The 19,600-nt window shown below is 46.7% G+C and overlaps 1 protein-coding gene across 4 annotated transcripts in view; it reads left to right on the top strand.

Annotated features, from left to right (window-relative positions):
- The first annotated feature begins 2,172 nt into the window (after positions 1-2,172).
- LOC105565633 (zinc finger homeobox protein 3) overlaps positions 2,173-19,600 on the top strand; it is a 92,746-nt gene continuing 75,318 nt past the window's right edge. For all 4 annotated transcript variants that reach the window (XM_012018988.1, XM_012018987.1, XM_012018989.1 and 1 more), the window contains exons 1-4: positions 2,173-5,391; positions 7,811-10,695; positions 11,077-13,833; positions 13,972-14,440. In XM_012018988.1, the coding sequence (XP_011874378.1) occupies positions 2,250-5,391; positions 7,811-10,695; positions 11,077-13,833; positions 13,972-14,440 (9,253 nt within the window). In that variant the 5' untranslated portion in view covers positions 2,173-2,249. The remainder of the gene's footprint in view (positions 5,392-7,810; positions 10,696-11,076; positions 13,834-13,971; positions 14,441-19,600) is intronic.

Raw genomic sequence — 19,600 nt, 5'->3', positions numbered from 1 at the left:
CGGATCGCGGAACGTCTCTCGAACGCGCGGCACGTGATTGGGCACCGTGCAAGGAGGATTCGCCTAGGATTGGCGGTATCGAGCGATGATAATCCGAGGGAACGATCGCGGCCGGCGTACCTCACGCATTATAAAAGCGGTATCGTTCGAGAAAGAGATGCCGGGGGATACGGTGACTAGATTATGGCGTTTGCACCGCGGAATTATAACTGTGGCGATGGCGCGGTTCGATGGGGGAGCGAGCGAGAAAGAGAGAGAGAGAGAGAGGAGTAGAAGGTGAAGCGGGAGGGAGCGCGCCAGGGTGAAGGAGGGAGCCGTGTAATGCCGCGTATACACGTATGTACCATAATGTCCGGCGATACCGCCCGCGGCCAACGGGCGTGAGGAGGGCGAATCGGGAAAGAGAAAGAGAGAGAGAGAGAGAGAAAGAAGGGGGCAGGGAAGAGGGACGGGATCGGTTCGGAGGCTTCTCTTCCGCAGGATGGGATGTACACTCTCTCTCGGCGGATCGTCACGCCGTTCCACACCCCCGTACACACGCACGCGAGCCGGCGCATAAATCCCGCGTTACACCCACCCGGCTCATCTTTAATCCGTTAGATTCCGTGAATGCTTGCGGCCGGCCTCCACCTCACGACGTTGATTCGAGACCGCGATTCCGCGTAATTGGGATTAGATTATTAGAGTCTTGCCTTCGCCCTCGCCACTCGCTCGCGGCAGGAATTCGCATCATCGCGCACGTTTCAGTGGAAACGTGGATTATGCTCCCGTGAGCGTGTTTATCCCCCTCGTGGTAATCAAAGCGACCGGCGTGCCTCGTTTCGGGTGACGCGCCACGCCGCGCAGGACGCGCCTAATCCTTTTCACACGGCTCTCGTTAGCTCTTCCTGACCCGGAATTGCCAACGCGTGTGCGTTCCCATCCGCTTACGCAGTTGTAATTTGTCGATTTGCGCAATTTGGAGTCGGATTATCTCAACGGCGCGAGAAGTAACACCGCGTTATTGCCTGTACGTTGAATCGAGTGAATCTCGTGGGAGTCCTATCCGAGATTTTAATTCCACTCGCGTCTCCGTCACACGATTTTTCAGGAATTTGAAATATGTACCGTCTTTAGCGAACCTAAAAAGTACACTTAAAATGTCGTTTTCTACCTTGCCAAATTATACTTTGTTTAAGATGGTGGAGCAAAATGTAGAAGGAATAATTAAATTTGCGCAAAAACTGTTAAAATTTATGTGTGATAAAAAAAATTATAAATATTCTATCGGAAAAAGAGCGAGAGAAAGGAGAGGGGGGGGGATGGAGGGCAAGGCGAAGTTAATTCAGTGCAAAATGAGGCCAACAATGCTCTTTCATAGTGAATTGTATGACGAAAGCTTCACCGTTGATAAAGGGGGGAGAGACACGCGTAGGAGATACGAAGGATCCTCAATCTGAGGGCATACAGGCGAGCATTCATAGCGACGACTCGCCGTCGAGCTCGCTGCGCTCCTTTTCGTCTTTCGTTCTCATATTGCTCGGACGGGAACATTGATATTTTATCGATAGATAAGCCCGGCCGATCGATCGCAAACACAGCTGGGTTCACTCAGGTAATCCGAACACAACGAGCCGTTGTGTTACCACGACGTTTCTCCGCCGCGGCTTTGTGTACCTAACCGCCGTCTTCTCCGGGCGATCCTCTGCACACGCAGCTTGCTGCACTTCTGCGTATTTCGCTATCTTTCGGTCGTCCTCGGAAATGTTGACGCTGTTTAACCGGATTAGACGACCGGACGACTTCTAAATGTCCCGTCTGCGAATTCATTCGGTCACGAGCGAGCTAACAAGTATCTTATCCGACGGATAGAATTTGAAGACCTTCTGAAGTTGAACGAAATCTCCAGCCACTTCGAAATTGTACGCTTACGGCACAAAAACTTTTGTATACAAGTTTTGTCAGTATTAAATATTTGCATGAAATTATTGCGAGCATTAAACGTTTGTCTAAAATGATTGCGAGAATGAAACGTTTTATTAGATTAAAGAATGACCGATCTTTATTTGAACTGTTACAGGTACGACCTGGGCTTGCGTCGGGGTAGCTAGTGAACCGTCCCTTCGTGACGAGGAAGATAAGACGGGGAGGCAGTCGACGAGAAAGCGGGCGAATCCGCACGGAAGAAGAGTCCGTGGAGGAAGTCCGGAGAACGCAGGCGCAGACGCCGTAGGTGATGTGAGGCTGGCGCCCGCCTCACGTCTGGGGTGATGCCCTCCAGTGAGCCTCATCCCCCGTACCACCTTCAGCACCACAACATTCCTCCCTCGCATCTACAGCAGCATACGCCAAACGCAATCGAGCATCACTTCTTGCAGCTGGTGGCGGCCCATCATCAGCAACATCTACAGCACCAACACGGCGGACCCTTCCAAAATTCCACGTACACGCAGCAGAAGCAGGAGATGAGCCCGGAGGAGGAGGGGGGCCGAGTGGGTGGGTCCCCCCCTGCGGCTGGGGCTGCACTCCATCAGCCCCATCATCCCCGCACGGCTAGTCCACCTTCGGGCACAGAACCCTGCACCCGCGACGCGATACCAACACCCACACCTATCGCTGACACCACCACCACCACGACCACGGCTATGACGATGCAGTCGCAAAGTCAGCAACAACAGCAACAACAGGGTCCCAGCCCGAGCCCGAGTCCGACGGGCGGCGACGTGGAAAAATTCGACGGTAAAATCGTCTACAACCCTGACGGGTCGGCCTATATCATCGAAGGCGAGAGCGAGCTCAGCGAGGACGACTCTCTGCCCGACGGTTGTATTGTAGATGGGCGCGGTGTATCGGTTCCTCATTCTTTAGTTTTCCCACAAATTGCAAGTGCGTACTATGTATCGCGATTGTACGCGCATCAGGCAGCAACCTACCAGCAGCAACAGCAGCAGCAACAACAGCGCTCGGCGACCCAACAGCACAATCCTGATCTTCCCGTAATGCACAGTTATCGGGTGATCAGTTACAGGAGCGCGGAGGGTAGTAAACAGCCACCTCCAGCGCCCACGGTACCGCCGCCGCCTGCCGCGTCAGTGCCCGTCAAACCTATCCTAATGTGTTTCATATGCAAGCTCAGTTTTGGGTACGCGAAAAGTTTCGTCGCGCACGCCCAGGGCGAGCATCAACTTACCCTAATGGAAGACGAACGACAGATACTCTCTCACTCGACGGCGTCGGCCATTATACAGGCCGTGGGTAGAGGAAAACAGCCGCTCGTCAGTTTTCTAGAACCTGTCACGAGCTCGACTTGCACCCAGGCGTCGCCCACGCAAATACAAAGCTCACAACAGCAGCAGCAACAACAACGCAGCGAATCCAACGAATACGAGACAACGCCGACCACAACGAGCACACCGGCGAGCACACCCGGCGTACCTAGCAGTCCCCAGCAGCAACAGCAGCAGCAGCAGCAACAACAGCAGCAATCGCAGCAGACGCAACAACGACCTTCGCCGAACACTCCCACGACGCCCACGTCACACTCGAGTCATCCGCTCACGTACAATCATCAACAGCAGCAGCAGCATCCGTGGACCGGCGCGCAAGTGAGTGCCGCGTCCTGGGCCAAAGCTCCAGACGCGATGCATTACAGCTCACCACCACCACCGACCTCGTCCACCAAAGGATCTCCATCTTCGTACGCTGCTCTCACTCAGGCACCACCGAACTTTCTCACTGGCACTACGATAGGTGTCTGTCCAGAACACATGCAAGGTAGACCGAGTGGGGTCGAGTGTACAAAATGCGAAATCATATTAGCGAGCAGCCGACTCGCCGGCCCTGGCGGGCCACTCGCTGGAATACACAGTCGAAATTCTTGCAAAACCTTGAAATGTCCCAAGTGCAATTGGCACTACAAGTACCAAGAGACTCTAGAAATACACATGAAGGAAAAACATCCGGAGAGCGAGACATCTTGTTATTATTGTAACGCAGGTCAGCCTCATCCCAGGTTAGCACGCGGCGAAACGTATACCTGTGGGTACAAACCGTACAGGTGCGAAGTGTGCAATTATTCCACCACGACGAAGGGTAATCTCAGCATACACATGCAGAGCGACAAGCATCTGAACAACATGCAAGAACTGCAGCAGGGAAGCGGGGCTGGCTCCGGTACTAGCAATCCCTCCTCGTCTCAGGACGCGCCAATGCCGACGCGGAGTCCCCACCATCAGCAGAATCACAGTCCACACCGGGCCGTCCAGGGTGGCAATCAGAGCAAACCGAAGCTCTCGTTTCGCTGCGACATATGCAACTACGAGACAAACGTCGCGCGTAATCTGAGGATACACATGACGAGTGAGAAGCATACGCACAACTCGATGGTACTACACCAGAACCTCAAACACATGCAAACATTCGCGTTCTCCCAACAACAGGCGCAACACCATCATCAACAACAACAGCAGCAACAACTCGAGCATTTGCTCCACTTAGGTGGCTTGGACAAACCGCAACCCACGGAAGCAGCGTTGGCCGACTTAGCTTACAATCAAGCGGTCTTGATGACAATGATGACCGGCGGTCAAATGCCGCAGTTTCCGTCAGAACTCATAGGCTCCATAGCGAGCGCCGCCGCTATGAGCAATCTGAGCGGTGACGTTGGACTTTCGCCGGACAGCATGGAGCCGCCACCGGAACCCGCGGATATGGATCCTGACCATCTGTATCAGTGTTGCATCTGCAACAATTTCTCGACGGATTCGCTCGAGGCTCTAAGCCATCATCTAGCCGTCGACAGAACGAGGACCCGCGAGGGCGACATACTCGCAGTGGCGAACGCACACTTCGTCTGCAAGCTTTGTACCTATAAAACCAACCTGAAGGCAAATTTCCAGTTGCACTGTAAAACTGACAAGCATTTGCAACGACTGCAACATATGAACCACGTGAAAGAGGGTGGTCCGCGTAACGAATGGAAACTTAAATATTTGGCGTCGCCCACGAGCGCCGCGCAATTGCGCTGCCACGCGTGCGATTACTACACCAATAGTGCTCATAAATTGGCCCTACACGCCGCCTTGCCGAGGCACGAAGCCGCGTCTCTTCTGCTCCGTCATCTGCTTGAAGCGAGCAGTAACATCCAAGCTCTCGGAAAACTGTATCACTGCGTGATATGCGGATTTACCTCCCGGCAGCGATTGCCGCTTCTGCAACACGTGAGATCTTTGCGGCACGTGCACATGGAACAGATACACCACCTGCATAGGAGAAGCAGCAATCTCTCGGGAAACGAATCTCCGCACGCGGATATCACCGTCATGTTTCAGGTGACGAGTGATCCCGATGTACAACGCGCGCAGTCCAGCCCGACCACACCGACGACACCCAACGCTACGAGCACCAATAACGGTGAGTTATAGCGGAGAAACGTTTACATCGCAAATATATAAATGAGTAATATTATTGCCTTTTAATGTCCGTTAATAATAACTCTCCTTTTTATGCTCAAGACATTTTCTTTTGTCGCAGACAATATTTTGCAAAACGCTTTTTACAATAGCACGTGTCTTGTGTTACCAGTGACGTTCATTAATATGCCAGAATAATAAAGAGCAACGTATCAATAGGTAACTCGTGCATTAAGAAAGTTGCATAATGGCGTAAAGTGTGTCAGCGTTCAAACAACTTGGTTTCTCTGAAAAAGGCTTTGGTCTGTAATCACGAATATGTCGCGTTTTTCTCTTCCTCGTCATTCACAAAAAGTGAATTCCTTTAATCGCTCTTTTTGCGTGAAACAGCTGTCGCTGTACTGAAAGAACATTGTGGCATTATTCGATCAATTGACCTGCGGTGGATCTCTCTTACTAAAGCTTGTTATTCGTTATGAATTTGCTACTCTCTCTCTCCTATACAGTTTCATAGAAATCTTTTATAAATAATCAATTAAATGAAGGTGCCAGTTGTGTGCGAATTTATTATACAAGACCTTGAGTAACATGTCTTGGAAAAACGTGAAGGTACGTCGGAAAGTACACTTCAAAACGGTAATCAGGCTTCGTGACGACGAACGTAATTTCTTTTACGGCAAATATTCTTTTGTGCCGGCCTGCGCGCCCTACATTAGCAGAGAAGACTCGCGACTGTGCCCTTTAATGAATTCACTGGTCTCATTATTTTATTATCTCACAATTAGCCGGCGATGGTAATTTTGCGTGGCATATGGTCGTGGCGTGTGCCACCGCCACCACCACGGCGCGGCGCGCACAATACCGCGTGTTATTATATATCGACGGGCTGTACTTACATAAATATACGAGTAGAGAGAAGGTAGGAGCGCGAGGTGAAACCAGCAGCACGCGTTTTGCTCCGTGCACGCTGCGACGTCGCAACTGACGCTACACATTGCAAGTGTGCTTTCGGACAATACCGCACGATGCACGATGCGTACATGGCATGGTAGCTGTCCTCCTTTCGTATTTTTTTTCCATTTGCTTCTCTCTCTCTCTCTTCTCTTTTTTTTTGTAGGAAACCGCCATCGGTAGTTCGATGTCGCCAATCTGTAATTTGGCATATTATTGTTGCAAGACCGGCGCACGAGAGCATCTGCAACGCGTGCAGACACGTCGGTGTTCCTCAGCGATCTCGGACGCGCCGTGTCGACGGAAAACTTTCTCTCTCCGCGACGACACCGCGTTACGCGGCGTCCGCTTGCGTAAATCCTTCCGTTCGCACTCGCGCGTTCCGGGAGGATCGGCGTATAATTGCGCCGGTAATTCTTCCGCGCGGGTCGATCCGCGGGCGCGGGAGGCGCGCGCGATTCTTGAACAGGTCTAATCAATATAATAGTCGCCGCTGAAGAACATTCGCCACACAGGCGCACACCGGCCCGCTCGTACGTGACACTGAACGCGAATTCTTCGCTGGTGTGACACCATAGTCATAGTTTACCGGTAGTATCTATAATTTACTTTCTCCCGGTGTGGCGTTTCGAGTTAATGTCTCGGGGAACGAATCGCCGCGAAATGGATGGCTGTCTCGTGCGGTCGCCCGGGCTCTGAATACATAATGCCGAAGTTTAATATCGCGTCGGTCGGTCGAAGAAGCCGATTTATTGTGGCAAATCTCGGCGATCGTACGAACGTAAATAGTCTTTAGTATGCGATAGTTACCCGGTGAATCGTAATTGCGAAATTTTCTACGGTACGTAGAAACAAGCTATAAACAAGCCCTAAGATCTTTTTCGTCGCTTCCCGCGCGGACAGTCACCGATTATACGCCACGTGTATGAAAATTTTTTAATTAGTCACTTATGGCCGTCGAGCTATGCGGCCTGGTGTACGCCGCGATGAATGAATCGATTGCAGCAATCAGGTTTAGCGATTTCAAAATATGGCTGATGTTCTTAAATATTGCTACTAAACTCATTAATTTTCCTGTCTCTTTCTCTATACGCATGTTGTTTTAATTTCGCACTAGGAAGTTTTTGGTCGTAAAACTAAATATATCGATCAATAAACGTCACTGTCGATAAGAGGCGGCTGACAAATTATTATTTCATTTACAATTGTAGGATGGATTTTACATGATATATTTTATTTCTCAATTTTTGCATCAAGCAATGTATATTTAAAAGTACTAAAAAAATAGTACAATCAAATAAACTTGAATAATTTTGTTTCTCTTTTGCAATAACGGCATTTCACTGTATACCATAATTTATTTTGCTCAAATCAGCTATTGCGATTCTGGCCGTTCTTAATGTGAGGGCGTTCGACAAGTTGTTGGCATATAAAAACCCTGAAACAAATTTTTTTTCGTCTACTTCCAGAACGACGAGAGGAAGGTAGCGACTGCGGTAGTGAAGTGAAACAAGAGCCGGACAATGATGCAGAACCGGAAGCCGAGGCCGAGAACGACCAAGAAGAAATTACGTGCCTATACTGTACGTATCAGCCAACGTCGCGGGAAGAGTTACGACAGCATTTGCAAGTGGCTCACGTTCAAGATTCGGAGGAGAAAACTGAAACGGTAAAGGAAGAGCCGGCGACGGAATTGTTATGCCCGTTGTGCCAAGATAATTTCAAGGAACGTCCCGCTCTGGAAAAGCACGTGATGCAAATTCACTCCGTTAATACCGATGGTCTGCAGAGGCTACTATTATTAGTGGATCAAAGTCATTGGCTGAACAATAATCGGAGTTCCTCGATGCCAGCTGTAACGACCGCAACGACGCCGACGTCACCCACGACAACGATGAAGACCCACCAGGAAGAAGAGATGAGTGAACGGGGTGATAATGACGAATTAGAGTTAGCCAGGTGTAACAAGTGCGACCGTGTTTGGCGTTCTATCGAAGAACTTCGGCAACACCATTGTCGGGAGCCCCATCCGACCACCGCGCCTACCTTGGCGGTTAGCGAAAAACATGTTTATAAGTATCGGTGCGTACAGTGCAGTCTCGCGTTCAAAACTTTGGAGAAACTTCAGCAACACTCCCAATATCATGCTATTAGAGATGCGACCAAGTGTGCCCTGTGCGGACGATCTTTTCGCTCAGTTCAAGCGCTTCAGAGGCATTTAGAATCTGCCCACGATCTTCATGAGGAAGAGATGGCCCAGTATAAGCAGAGTTTGCTCCACTCGCATCCCCTTCTTCAGGCAATAACGGAAGAAGCGTTGAAGAGACAAGCCGGCCTGACAGGCGAGCTGCATGTGGAAGAGGACGCTGGTAGAGGTGACGAGGAGGAAAGTGATGCCAGTGATTCATCTCCATTGCAGAAGGAACAACGGCTCCTAGAGGATTATTTAAATAGCCAAACGATTGCTGAGGATTCCTATCAAGATCCAAGTCGAAAATTCAAGTGTCATCGATGTAAGGTAGCCTTCACGCGTCAGAGTTATCTGACTAGTCACAACAAGACTTTGTTGCATCGCAAGGGTGAAAAAATGTCTTACCCTATGGAAAAGTATTTAGATCCTAACAGACCGTATAAATGCGATGTTTGTAAAGAGAGCTTCACGCAGAAGAACATCCTTCTAGTGCATTACAACAGTGTAAGTCATTTGCATAAGTTGAAGCGGGCAATGCAGGAGCAAGGTAACAACAACACATTGATTTCGGTAGTACCTCCCGCTAGCCCGACTGAATCGCCCGATTCCCAGCACGATCAGGACAAGAAACCGTACAAGTGCAATATCTGTAAGGTCGCTTATAGTCAGGGAAGCACTTTGGACATCCATATGAGAAGTGTTCTTCATCAAACGCGTGCCAGTAAACTGCAGGATCTTGCAGCCAGTGGCCAGTTAGATCTCGCTCGACCATTGATCGAACAACCACCACTAAGTCCGAATAGTCCGCCCGTCAACACAAACACAAGCAATGCAGGAGGGATGGTTTCCTGTTCGCGTTGCAATAGTCTCTTTGTCAACCAAGATCAGCTAGCGGCACATCAGCAGCTATGCAATATTTTGAACAATCCGGCATTGGCGTTGTTTCAACAATTTGCTGTATCGCAACAATTAGCTTCATCTGCGCCCGCTAAGACGCCACCTCCTACATCTACGACACCAGGGCCGCAACAACACTTACAATCAGCTACGCAACACTCGCAAACCACGCAGGATATTCTTTCGCAGCCACGACATAAGACCTCACAAATGTACAAGCATTTGTTGGAGAGTTTTGGCTTCGACCTCGTTATGCAGTTCAATGAAAATCACCAAAGACGACAGCGCAAGGAAGAGGAAGCGGCCGCCGCCCTTCAAGCGCAGCAAGAACAACAGAAGCAGGAACAACAAAAGCAAGCTCTTGCTGCCATACAGGAAGAAAAAGAGGAAGAGACCGAAGAAGCTCATATCGATGACGATGTGATACCGGAACTTACGCGCAGCACCTGTCAGCACTGCAACAAAGCTTTCAGCAGCGTTTGGGTGTTGAAGGCTCATTGTGAAGAGGTTCATCGTGATCTTGTACCGCGCGAATTTCTTGAAAAATACGCGCAACAGTTCAAGTGCGAATATGAGAAGAAAAGTGTTGTTGTGACCGTCGCGACGTCTTCGTCAACCACCACGGCGCCAAGAAGTTCCACGCCCGCCGCCGGACAACCTCAAGATCTCAGTTCTGACAAAGAATCTCGTGAAAAGGAGAAGGAAGAAAATGCCGAGAGCAAAGAGTGTATTAGCCGAACGCCCGAAGCTACATCTACTACTCCAGCGACCACTCCAGCGTTAAGCAATACGCCAGTTTCAAGTACAGATTCCACGACGCCGACTGTGCTATCTACCAACCCGCAACATCATATTTCACAACAGTCGCAACAGCAGCAGCAGCAGCAGCAGCAACAACAACAGCAGCAGCAGCAGCAGCAACTACAGCAGCAGCAGCAGCAGCAACAACAGCAACAACAGCAGGCTCAACTTTCGTTTGCGCAACAGATGACTGAAATGCAGGCTGCTCTAAATGCTGCAATGGCTGCGTCGCAATTGCAGCAACAGTTGCAACAATACCCAGGATTGATGATGGGGATGATGGGGTTGCCACTGGGGCTGAACGTACCCGCATTAGCTGCTATGAACTTGCAACCACCTCTTGTGCCAATGATGCTGCCGCCACCACCGTATGATGGTGCCGCTACTGGATATCCATCGATTAATCAAGCAGATCTTCTTGCCAAGCAGCACCTCGCTCTCCAACAGCAGCAAGCAGCAGCAGCGGTAAGTGTTACAAATTTTTATATAATATTTCTTTATTCACATTTATCTATTTATACCAACCTATTGATGAAAACAAATACTTGGTAAAAAACACAAATGAAATTATAACAGTATCGCACATGACAGAAATAATAACAAATAATGCTAAAATGTAAGTAACATAATAGTAATGTAATTGCGATGAGAGATAAAATCGTGGCAAAACAAAAATTAAAACAAATTCAAAAGAATATTTCAATTTGTGCGCGGAAACGGAGGCAAATAAAAAATCTTCGGAAAAGCTGTTTGTTTATCTTAATAATACGTCTATTTATAAATCTTTCGGATAATCGGAAGTCAATTGTTAGCGGGAGAAAAGCGACGACTCTTTTAATCTTTCAGGCGAATGCAGCTGCATCACAGAAACGAGCGCGTACGCGTATAACTGATGAACAACTAAAGATACTACGAGCACATTTTGATATTAATAATTCTCCTGGTGAAGAACAAATTTTAGATATGGCCAGCCAAAGCGGTCTGCCGCCCAAAGTCATAAAACATTGGTTCCGAAATACGTTATTCAAAGAACGGCAGCGTAACAAAGACAGTCCGTACAATTTCAATAATCCGCCAAGTACCACTCTAAATCTCGAAGAATATGAGAAAACCGGCGAGGCAAAAGTAACACCGTTAAATTCAAGCGTGTCCGGTAGCAGTTCCTCGGACGACAAAAGTCCAAACAAACAAGCCACGCCTCCACCGTCTATGCAAAACACCAGCGCATCTCAAGCTTCCGAGATTAAACAGGAGACACTCGAGCAGTCGCAATGTCAACAGCAGCAACAAGCTGTGCAACATCAAGAAGAGCAGCATCACTCGCCCGGTAGCTCGGGTGGGCAACAATCGCGACCGCATTCACCCGCGCTCAGTATGAGTTCTGTATTTTCGGCCATTCATCATGATATTACTTCCCACACCTCTGCTACAAACACCCCGAGTACTCCGATGTTACCGCCGAAATTAGCTGCCCAGAACTTTGCCAATCCCAGTCCGGGAGCCGGTGGTGTAGTGACGAGCGCGATTGCCGCGATGGCGCTCACACCACAGAGATCTCTGAGCCCGGGTCGCGGACCGACTGACTATTTTGGTGGTAACAGTAACGGCAGTAACACCTCCGGCGGTAGCTCTGGCAAACGTGCCAATCGCACGAGATTCACCGATTACCAAATAAAAGTTCTACAGGAATTTTTCGAGAACAACGCGTATCCGAAGGATGACGACTTAGAGTATCTTAGCAAACTTCTCGGTTTAAGCCCGCGCGTGATTGTAGTGTGGTTTCAGAATGCTAGACAGAAAGCACGTAAGGTCTATGAAAATCAACCTGCCGCGGAACCCGTGGCGACAGGTGGACGCGAAAACGACGATGGGTCCGGTAGATTTCAGAGAACACCAGGCTTGAATTACCAATGTAAAAAGTGCCTGCTAGTATTTCAAAGATATTACGAGCTTATACGTCATCAGAAGACCCATTGTTTCAAAGAGGAGGATGCCAAGAGAAGTGCACAAGCACAGGCTGCGGCAGCTCAAGTCGCTGCGGTTCTCAGTTCCGAAGACAGCAACAGCAGTTCTACAACGACTACAAACAATACGGTAGCTAACAATATGTCAACTACGCCCGCGCTTACCGAACAGTTGCAACAACCATTGAGCACCGCCACGTCTCCTCATCAACAGCAAACGCTATCTCAGACACACCAACAATCACAACAACAACAGCAGCAGCAGCAGCAGCAACAACAACAACAGCAGCAGCAGCAGCAGCAGCAGCAGCAGCAGCAGTCGCAAACTGAGTCGAAAGAAGGCAGTTTTCAATGCGACAAATGCAACCTGATGTTCGGTCGATTCGAACTTTGGCGCGAGCATCAGCTAATACATATCATGAACCCGACTTTATTCCCTTCTGCGTACCCGCCTGACTCACCTTTCGGGATTTTGCAACAACAAGCAATTAATGCCAACCAAAGCTCTGCAGTTGCATCGGATAGTCAACATTCGCTTATCAGCATGATACAGAAGAGGAAGTTTGAGGATTCCGAGGAGGGAACGGGCAGCGACAATCGCTCGAATTCAGAACACAACGAGCAACCCAAGGATAAACGTTTACGAACCACAATACTTCCAGAACAGTTAGATTACCTTTATCAAAAATACCAGATCGAATCTAATCCATCGAGAAAGATGCTGGAGACGATCGCTCGTGAGGTCGGTTTGAAGAAGCGTGTAGTACAGGTGTGGTTCCAAAATACGCGCGCCCGCGAGCGTAAGGGTCAATTCCGCGCCCACAGCCAAGTTATTAACAAGCGCTGCCCATTCTGTCCGGCGCTATTCAAAGTCAAATCTGCTTTAGAATCTCACCTTAGCAGCAAACACGCCGACCAAGTGGCTCGCGGTGAGGTGAATATCGACAACATCCCGGACGAAGAGCTCTCGATGGAATCCGTTCCTTCCAATTCTAGCACTCCTCACATGATGCCACCGTTGTTTCCGCCTCTAAACAGCGAAATGGAGGTGTCTTTGAAATCGTTAAAATACTATGAGGACATGAAGCGATACTTCAGCGAGTTACAGGCGCACGCCAGTAACGGAAAACAGGAGACGGCAAATCATCAGGCCGGAGGAAATAGCGGCGAGTCACCGTTGGATCTGAGCAAACCTGTTGACCTCAGCCGACCGATGAAATTGTGTTTAAGCAATTTCAGTAGTCTTCTCGAGGAACAACACGGCGCCCACTTCCGCGGCGGCAGCGATTGTGGACCTCTGACTGACTTATCCGAACGCAGCGTATGCGATGACGACAGCATGAGCGAGACTACAGAGTTTTTGGATGATGAAAGCGGACCGGCAAGTCCAGCGTCAAGCACACAGAGCTCAAGACAAGGACCCGCCAGCGGAAATACCGGGAATGCGTCCGGCCCGACAGCAACCGGTGGACAATCCGGCGGCAATACCGGCCAATCCGGCGGCAAGCGATATCGCACACAGATGTCGACTACTCAGGTGAAGGTGATGAAGTCGCTCTTCTCGGACTACAAAACACCGACGATGGCCGAATGCGAGATGCTTGGCCGAGAGATCGGCCTTCCAAAACGGGTGGTCCAGGTGAGCATCGATAATCTTCGTGCGAGCCAACCACAAACTCATAATAACCATTAATACACATATAAGAAGACCACACTTCTTTGGACACGCATGCGTTTAATGCACGAGCTTACGAAGACTAATGAAGACGAGTTGCAGGTGTGGTTCCAGAACGCCCGAGCTAAGGAGAAGAAGGCTAGATTAGCGGCTGGCTTGCCGGCCGAAGGCTCAGCCGTTCAACCACATCGTGGCCCGACCGGACCAGACGAGTGCAGACTGTGCTCTGTACGCTACTCGGCCAAAACGCCGCTACAGGAGCACGTCTTTTCGCGGCGGCATATCGAGTCGGTGCGCGTCGCTGTCGAGGAAGGCAGTCTCGTGCCGCCGACTCCCGGAGCGCCCATCGTGCCCAGCGGTAGCGGTGCCACCGGCGTGCCTGGTATTGGTAATTCGCCGGTGATCACCACAGCCAGTCAACAAGTCAACCAGCAGCAACAACAGCAATCGGATGAAAATATGATGTACGGATCGGTATTCCTTCACCCCACGGCAATGTTCCAGTCACAGCAGCAACAGCAGCAGCAACATCCCGCCGCTACTACGGCCAGCGCAGCTAGTACTACGGCCGGTGAGTGTCTGGCTGACTTAAACGACTGAACGATCGTTGGATGTTTATTCCAAATTCGTATTGGTTTATCGAGCTGCCATATAAATATACAATATATATTAATATATATATATTTTATGTATTATATGTATTATACATATATATATCCGTGCATATATATATGCACGTATGTTTCAAATTATTATATACCATTATATAATATATCATGTGTACGCATAATGTACAACACATAAACACATAATGTGTATATATTACATATTATATATATGTATTTATTTATTCTTATATATATATTTAAATGTATAAATATGTGTATATATATATTTAAATATATATATATATTTATTTATTTATATGGTGGAAGTTTTGAAGGAATCATTTTATTCATTACGCTGAAAAGATTTTTATTTTGGCTTGTTGATTAATTTCTGTTATTAGACGATGTAAACGATTTTGAACTATATTGACTTTCATTGAACTTGACATTGCGGTAGAAATTTTGAAACTCGCCGGTGTTAAGTCGTTTATAAATATTTTATGTACTGCGACTATTCTCTAATAATTGCACTAATTCTACATTGTTGTATATTACAAACCTTCTAATATTGTTCCACTTGTATATTACTTGTACAGTAATATTAGAAATGTGATATCTTCTGAAGCTGTACGTTATAAAATAAAACTAAACGTCTAATTGGGAGGGGAAAAAAAGAAATACTAATACAGGATCAGATATAAAAAACAGACAATCAAATAACGGATTATAATAATAATAACGAATAATCTAATCAGTGCAGTGAAAGATTAATTTAGAGTACAGTGCTGAAAAAAAGAATATCCTATATATGTATACACATATATATAGGATATACTTAAACGATATATCTAGAATTAAGAGATACTCTTAAAAGTTCCTATTCATTATTTAGTATATGAGCGAATGAAAGTATGCAAAAGTATATAAACAGAGTGAAAGAGAAAATATGAGGGTATGAATATAAGAAAATTGCCAGTTAGTAGGAAGCAAAAAAGTGATAATAAAGTATTCTATCAATACTAGGAACTTGATTGACTTCTATAAATCAGCTAATAGCTTAAATATTGAAATCAGAAAACTTTGCTCGTACGCACTTTGTACAGTTAAAGACTCGGACATAAGAATACTTTTACTATATTTTATATCGAAGTTTAGTGATATTTATCCAATTAACGGATACGATATAAATTCATTACTATTTTAGGGATCTAATTCACTTTGTCACCTATCGCTCTCATTATCGTCGTTATTATTTGCGAAGCCATTCCAACATCTTAATGCCCTAGACGGATTTCATTTTTGCTACGTGTTTCTTGTATTTAGTTTTATTGTAAATATTATTCGTAAGTCTCCCCGCAAGTTCAGCCCGAAATCCGGATAAGGCCCTTCCTCGCAACTAGCCTCTATTCAAATACACGTAAACAGACGATACTACTTCTACGTGTTAGCTCACAAACAGCGTCCAAGCGTCGCTGTAGCGTTTTATCTGCCATTAACGACGACGTAATATAGGTACGACATCGGGAATTACATGCGAATTCATATTATATATCATATATGCCACTGTCATAAAATTATTTTCTAGTAATTATTTTATTAGTAATTATTTTCTTTTATATATATATTAGTTATTTATGAATTTTCTTTGTGATGGTCACGCTCTCGTCTGCCCACGCGGTTTTTTTTTCTCTCTCGGATTGGAACCGGATGTCTCGAGTTTGAGCAGCTGGCGATACACACAATGTCGGTTTATTTCTTTTTTCGAATTTATTTTATTTTACACTCGTATCCATGGCTGACGAGGGTGTGGCTTTGCTTCTCGCTTATTTTTCCTACTCATTTATGCGGTATTATGTACCTCTAATAGAATATCCAGTTAGCATAATGTTATGTATGTCGATCAGCACAATTTTTTCCTACCATTCTGATGTATATAGTTTATTATTATTATTATTATTATTATTATTATTTAACAACCTATGATCCTTTAATTAGTATTCATTAATATGTTAATAATATTATATCGTTTTTTTCCTCTTCTAGTCTAAAATAAATACCGCAAAATTACTTTTTTGTTTCATTCTTGTTTCAATTTTTTTGTGTTCCGCCTGGTTATCCTTATCCTGCCATCCACAAGGAGTCATCATGACGGTTGCATCAAAAACGTTTCGGTAAGTCGCGACTGTTACGAATCTTATCCTTTAACTGAGTGCGAATGAATCGAAATAAATAATACTGAAACAAAATTAATGACAATACGAAATTTCGACTATCTATGTGGGAGTCTGAAAGAGATAAAGTATATCTTTACATCTCGAGAAAAAATTGATGTATATCATAGGTATTTGTAAAGGCGATATGTACTTTCACATGCCCGATGGTTTCGTAATTCCGTAGTTGAGATAAATCATAGACGCGACGCTACGCTTAATTATGATGTGGCCCTACACCACGTGATTCGTTAAAATATTGGCTCTTAGGATTTTTATCTTAGATCGACATACATGGCACTACCAGCCACTAACCAAGTCTGTAACCTCGATCGCATGATGAGATCCATAAGTCAAGTTAGTAGCTACAAAACTCTGGGAGACTAACTCGCATCCGCTTAATGAATTGGAAAGGAAACAAGGAAACGTGCTCACTAAGGTGACGTGTTGGCTCTAGATTTGTGCTCATCATTTACCATGTTCCGTTGTCCTATACATTATTTTTGTTCAACACAAAATACGTCTTTACATAAGAGGCAAGAAGATCTACTCTTTTCAAATAATTGAATCTAAAGCGTTGTAAAAAAGGGGGTTTTCGTCAAAACTTTACACGAGACCAAAACATTTTCGAAACTTTAATTGTCATATACTTGAAACTTTCGGTTTTTGTTTTATTTTTATTTACATATTTTTACGCACACAGATGCGTTGATAAATCCATAAAATTCCCGACCAAATTAGGACTCGACGAGACTTTTATGATGTGTGGCTTAAAGTGTACTTGACGAAATTATGAAAACTAGTAAATACATTTTTTAAAGAATCGGGTGATCCATGAGTGTAATTGGAGATTTAGTTGTTACGGTTTGAATGAAACACGCACGTTGCAATTTGCGATAAAACGGAACCTCGAAGGGATATACACGAGATGGAGGAGATCGTTGAAATTACCGGATAACTTGGTGATTGGTCACAAATTTGATACGCGCGTCCGCATTGCTTCGGCAAAAAGCTCGGATATTAATTAGTCGCGGTGCTTTTTCGAAGCGTCTTAGGCGCGACACAAAAGCGACGTAGATATACGCGGCATCGAGCGAAGAGACGAAGGATCGCATGAACCATTGTGCGCGTGGTCATGGTCGTTCATCGACAGTCCACCTCGACATTACCGCGGCTGCTTCGATAAAATTCCCCAAACGACGCGATTGCCGCGTTGAATAGGACGAGACACGTGGAAAAAAGGGAACAATAGGCTCCGATATTCGCTGGGAAAATTGATTTTCTAGTGATGGAACGTTGTCGGCGCTTTTGAGTCGCATTGTCTCGTGTACGAAGGCCCCCGCGTTCAGTTGAATTCCTCTAAGGTCGTTATAAAGTTGTTGCTGTTAACTGAAAAGACTTTGTACTTAATATTTCGTAATTTGTATCTCTAATAGAAGACTCGCGAGCGCGCTTAAATATTCATCTGTGGGCAAACAAATTACGTCGGTGTGACACAAGACTTAATCCATTAATATACAGAATGTCGTGCGGAGCAAAAACAGTTTCCGAGTGATTTCTATTTCCATTATTTATGCGCGGTTCTGTAGAAAATAGTACGTGAGGAGTCCGACCGAATCTCTTATACATTCCACAGTTATACACGCGACATCCAAAAGCGCTCCGAAGAATAAAGGCAAGAAAATCTATACGCCGAGCTGGCATTGAAATCCCATGCTAATGTTGAGTACACAGCGAGCGGAGCGAGCAAACGTTCCGTAGTGTCGCGGCACGTGTCACACTGACACTTCCGTATATACACCTATGTCTAAACATTCACTCGGGTTCTTCGATCCGAGTTTCGGCGCGGCGGAAAAAAGAAGAAGAACAAGGAGCGGGGGGGAATCCATCGGGTCTCAACCCTTCCGGTCGCGTCTCGTGGCTGGGGCCACGTGTCGCTTTCGGAGGACAGCAGGCGCGAGGTGTGCATACACGCGTCACTCCGTCAAACCCTATGCTAATGCCCGGGCGACTCGCGGGATCGCCCGCGGCATGAAACACCCGTCGCCGGCGCACGTTTCGTAGCACCGACGGCGGCGACGGCGGCGGAACGATTATACGCGCGATTCGTGAAATTATGCAAAGTACACGGCGAGGAAACTCTGCTCCTCCTCGCCGTGGCTCGCGTGCTTCGCCCGATGTCGAGGGGTGCGCGAATGACGCGCACGATAGGCACGTGCGTGGCGCCGCGTTTGCAGCGGAAATGCAAATGGTAACTTCTCTCGTGGGGTTGAACTGGCGTTCCTCTTTGTCCCGAGCGGGAGGACGCGTTGCGTGCACCGGGCTACGCCGCCGGTGAATATTGAGTCGTTCAGCAATCTGAGATTATCCCTCCCGGCCGCGCATCTGCGTAAAATCTGGCTGGTCTTTCTACGCCGCTTCTCGCGAGGAACACTCGAAACCGAAGCGTTATAAAGGCCTCTGTTGCTCCAAGTTCTAGTTTCGGCAAATGTGTAGCCGATCAACTTGCAGCCACTCCGTAAAAGCCGCGCGTTGATTGGCTACACATTTCTCGAAACTGGAACTTGGACCAAGTTCTAGCATCGTGGACACAGGCTTTAAAAAGTGTTGTGCGACTCGAGATTCTAGATTTTGATCGCAGATTTTGGTTATTGTGTAATGGCGACTTGTACATTATTCAGCGGATCGATAAGTATCACTTAATGAAATATTTATTGATTGACGAGTTACGACAAACACATTCGGTAAAATACGAAAATCTTACAAATCTTCTTCAATAATCTATAAATAAAAAGAAGTTTACGAAACTTCAGTTATTATTCTGTATATCTATGCTGATAAAAAATAATTAATTCGTAGTACAGATCAGGTTAATAACGAAATGTTACGCTATAAAGAAGCCTTCTGCAAGTA

The sequence above is a fragment of the Vollenhovia emeryi genome, unplaced genomic scaffold (genome assembly GCF_000949405.1).
Source record: "Vollenhovia emeryi isolate VEMERY1.0 unplaced genomic scaffold, V.emery_V1.0 DF939150.1, whole genome shotgun sequence".
NCBI lineage: Eukaryota > Metazoa > Arthropoda > Insecta > Hymenoptera > Formicidae > Vollenhovia > Vollenhovia emeryi.
This window is presented reverse-complemented; position numbering and strand designations above follow the sequence as displayed.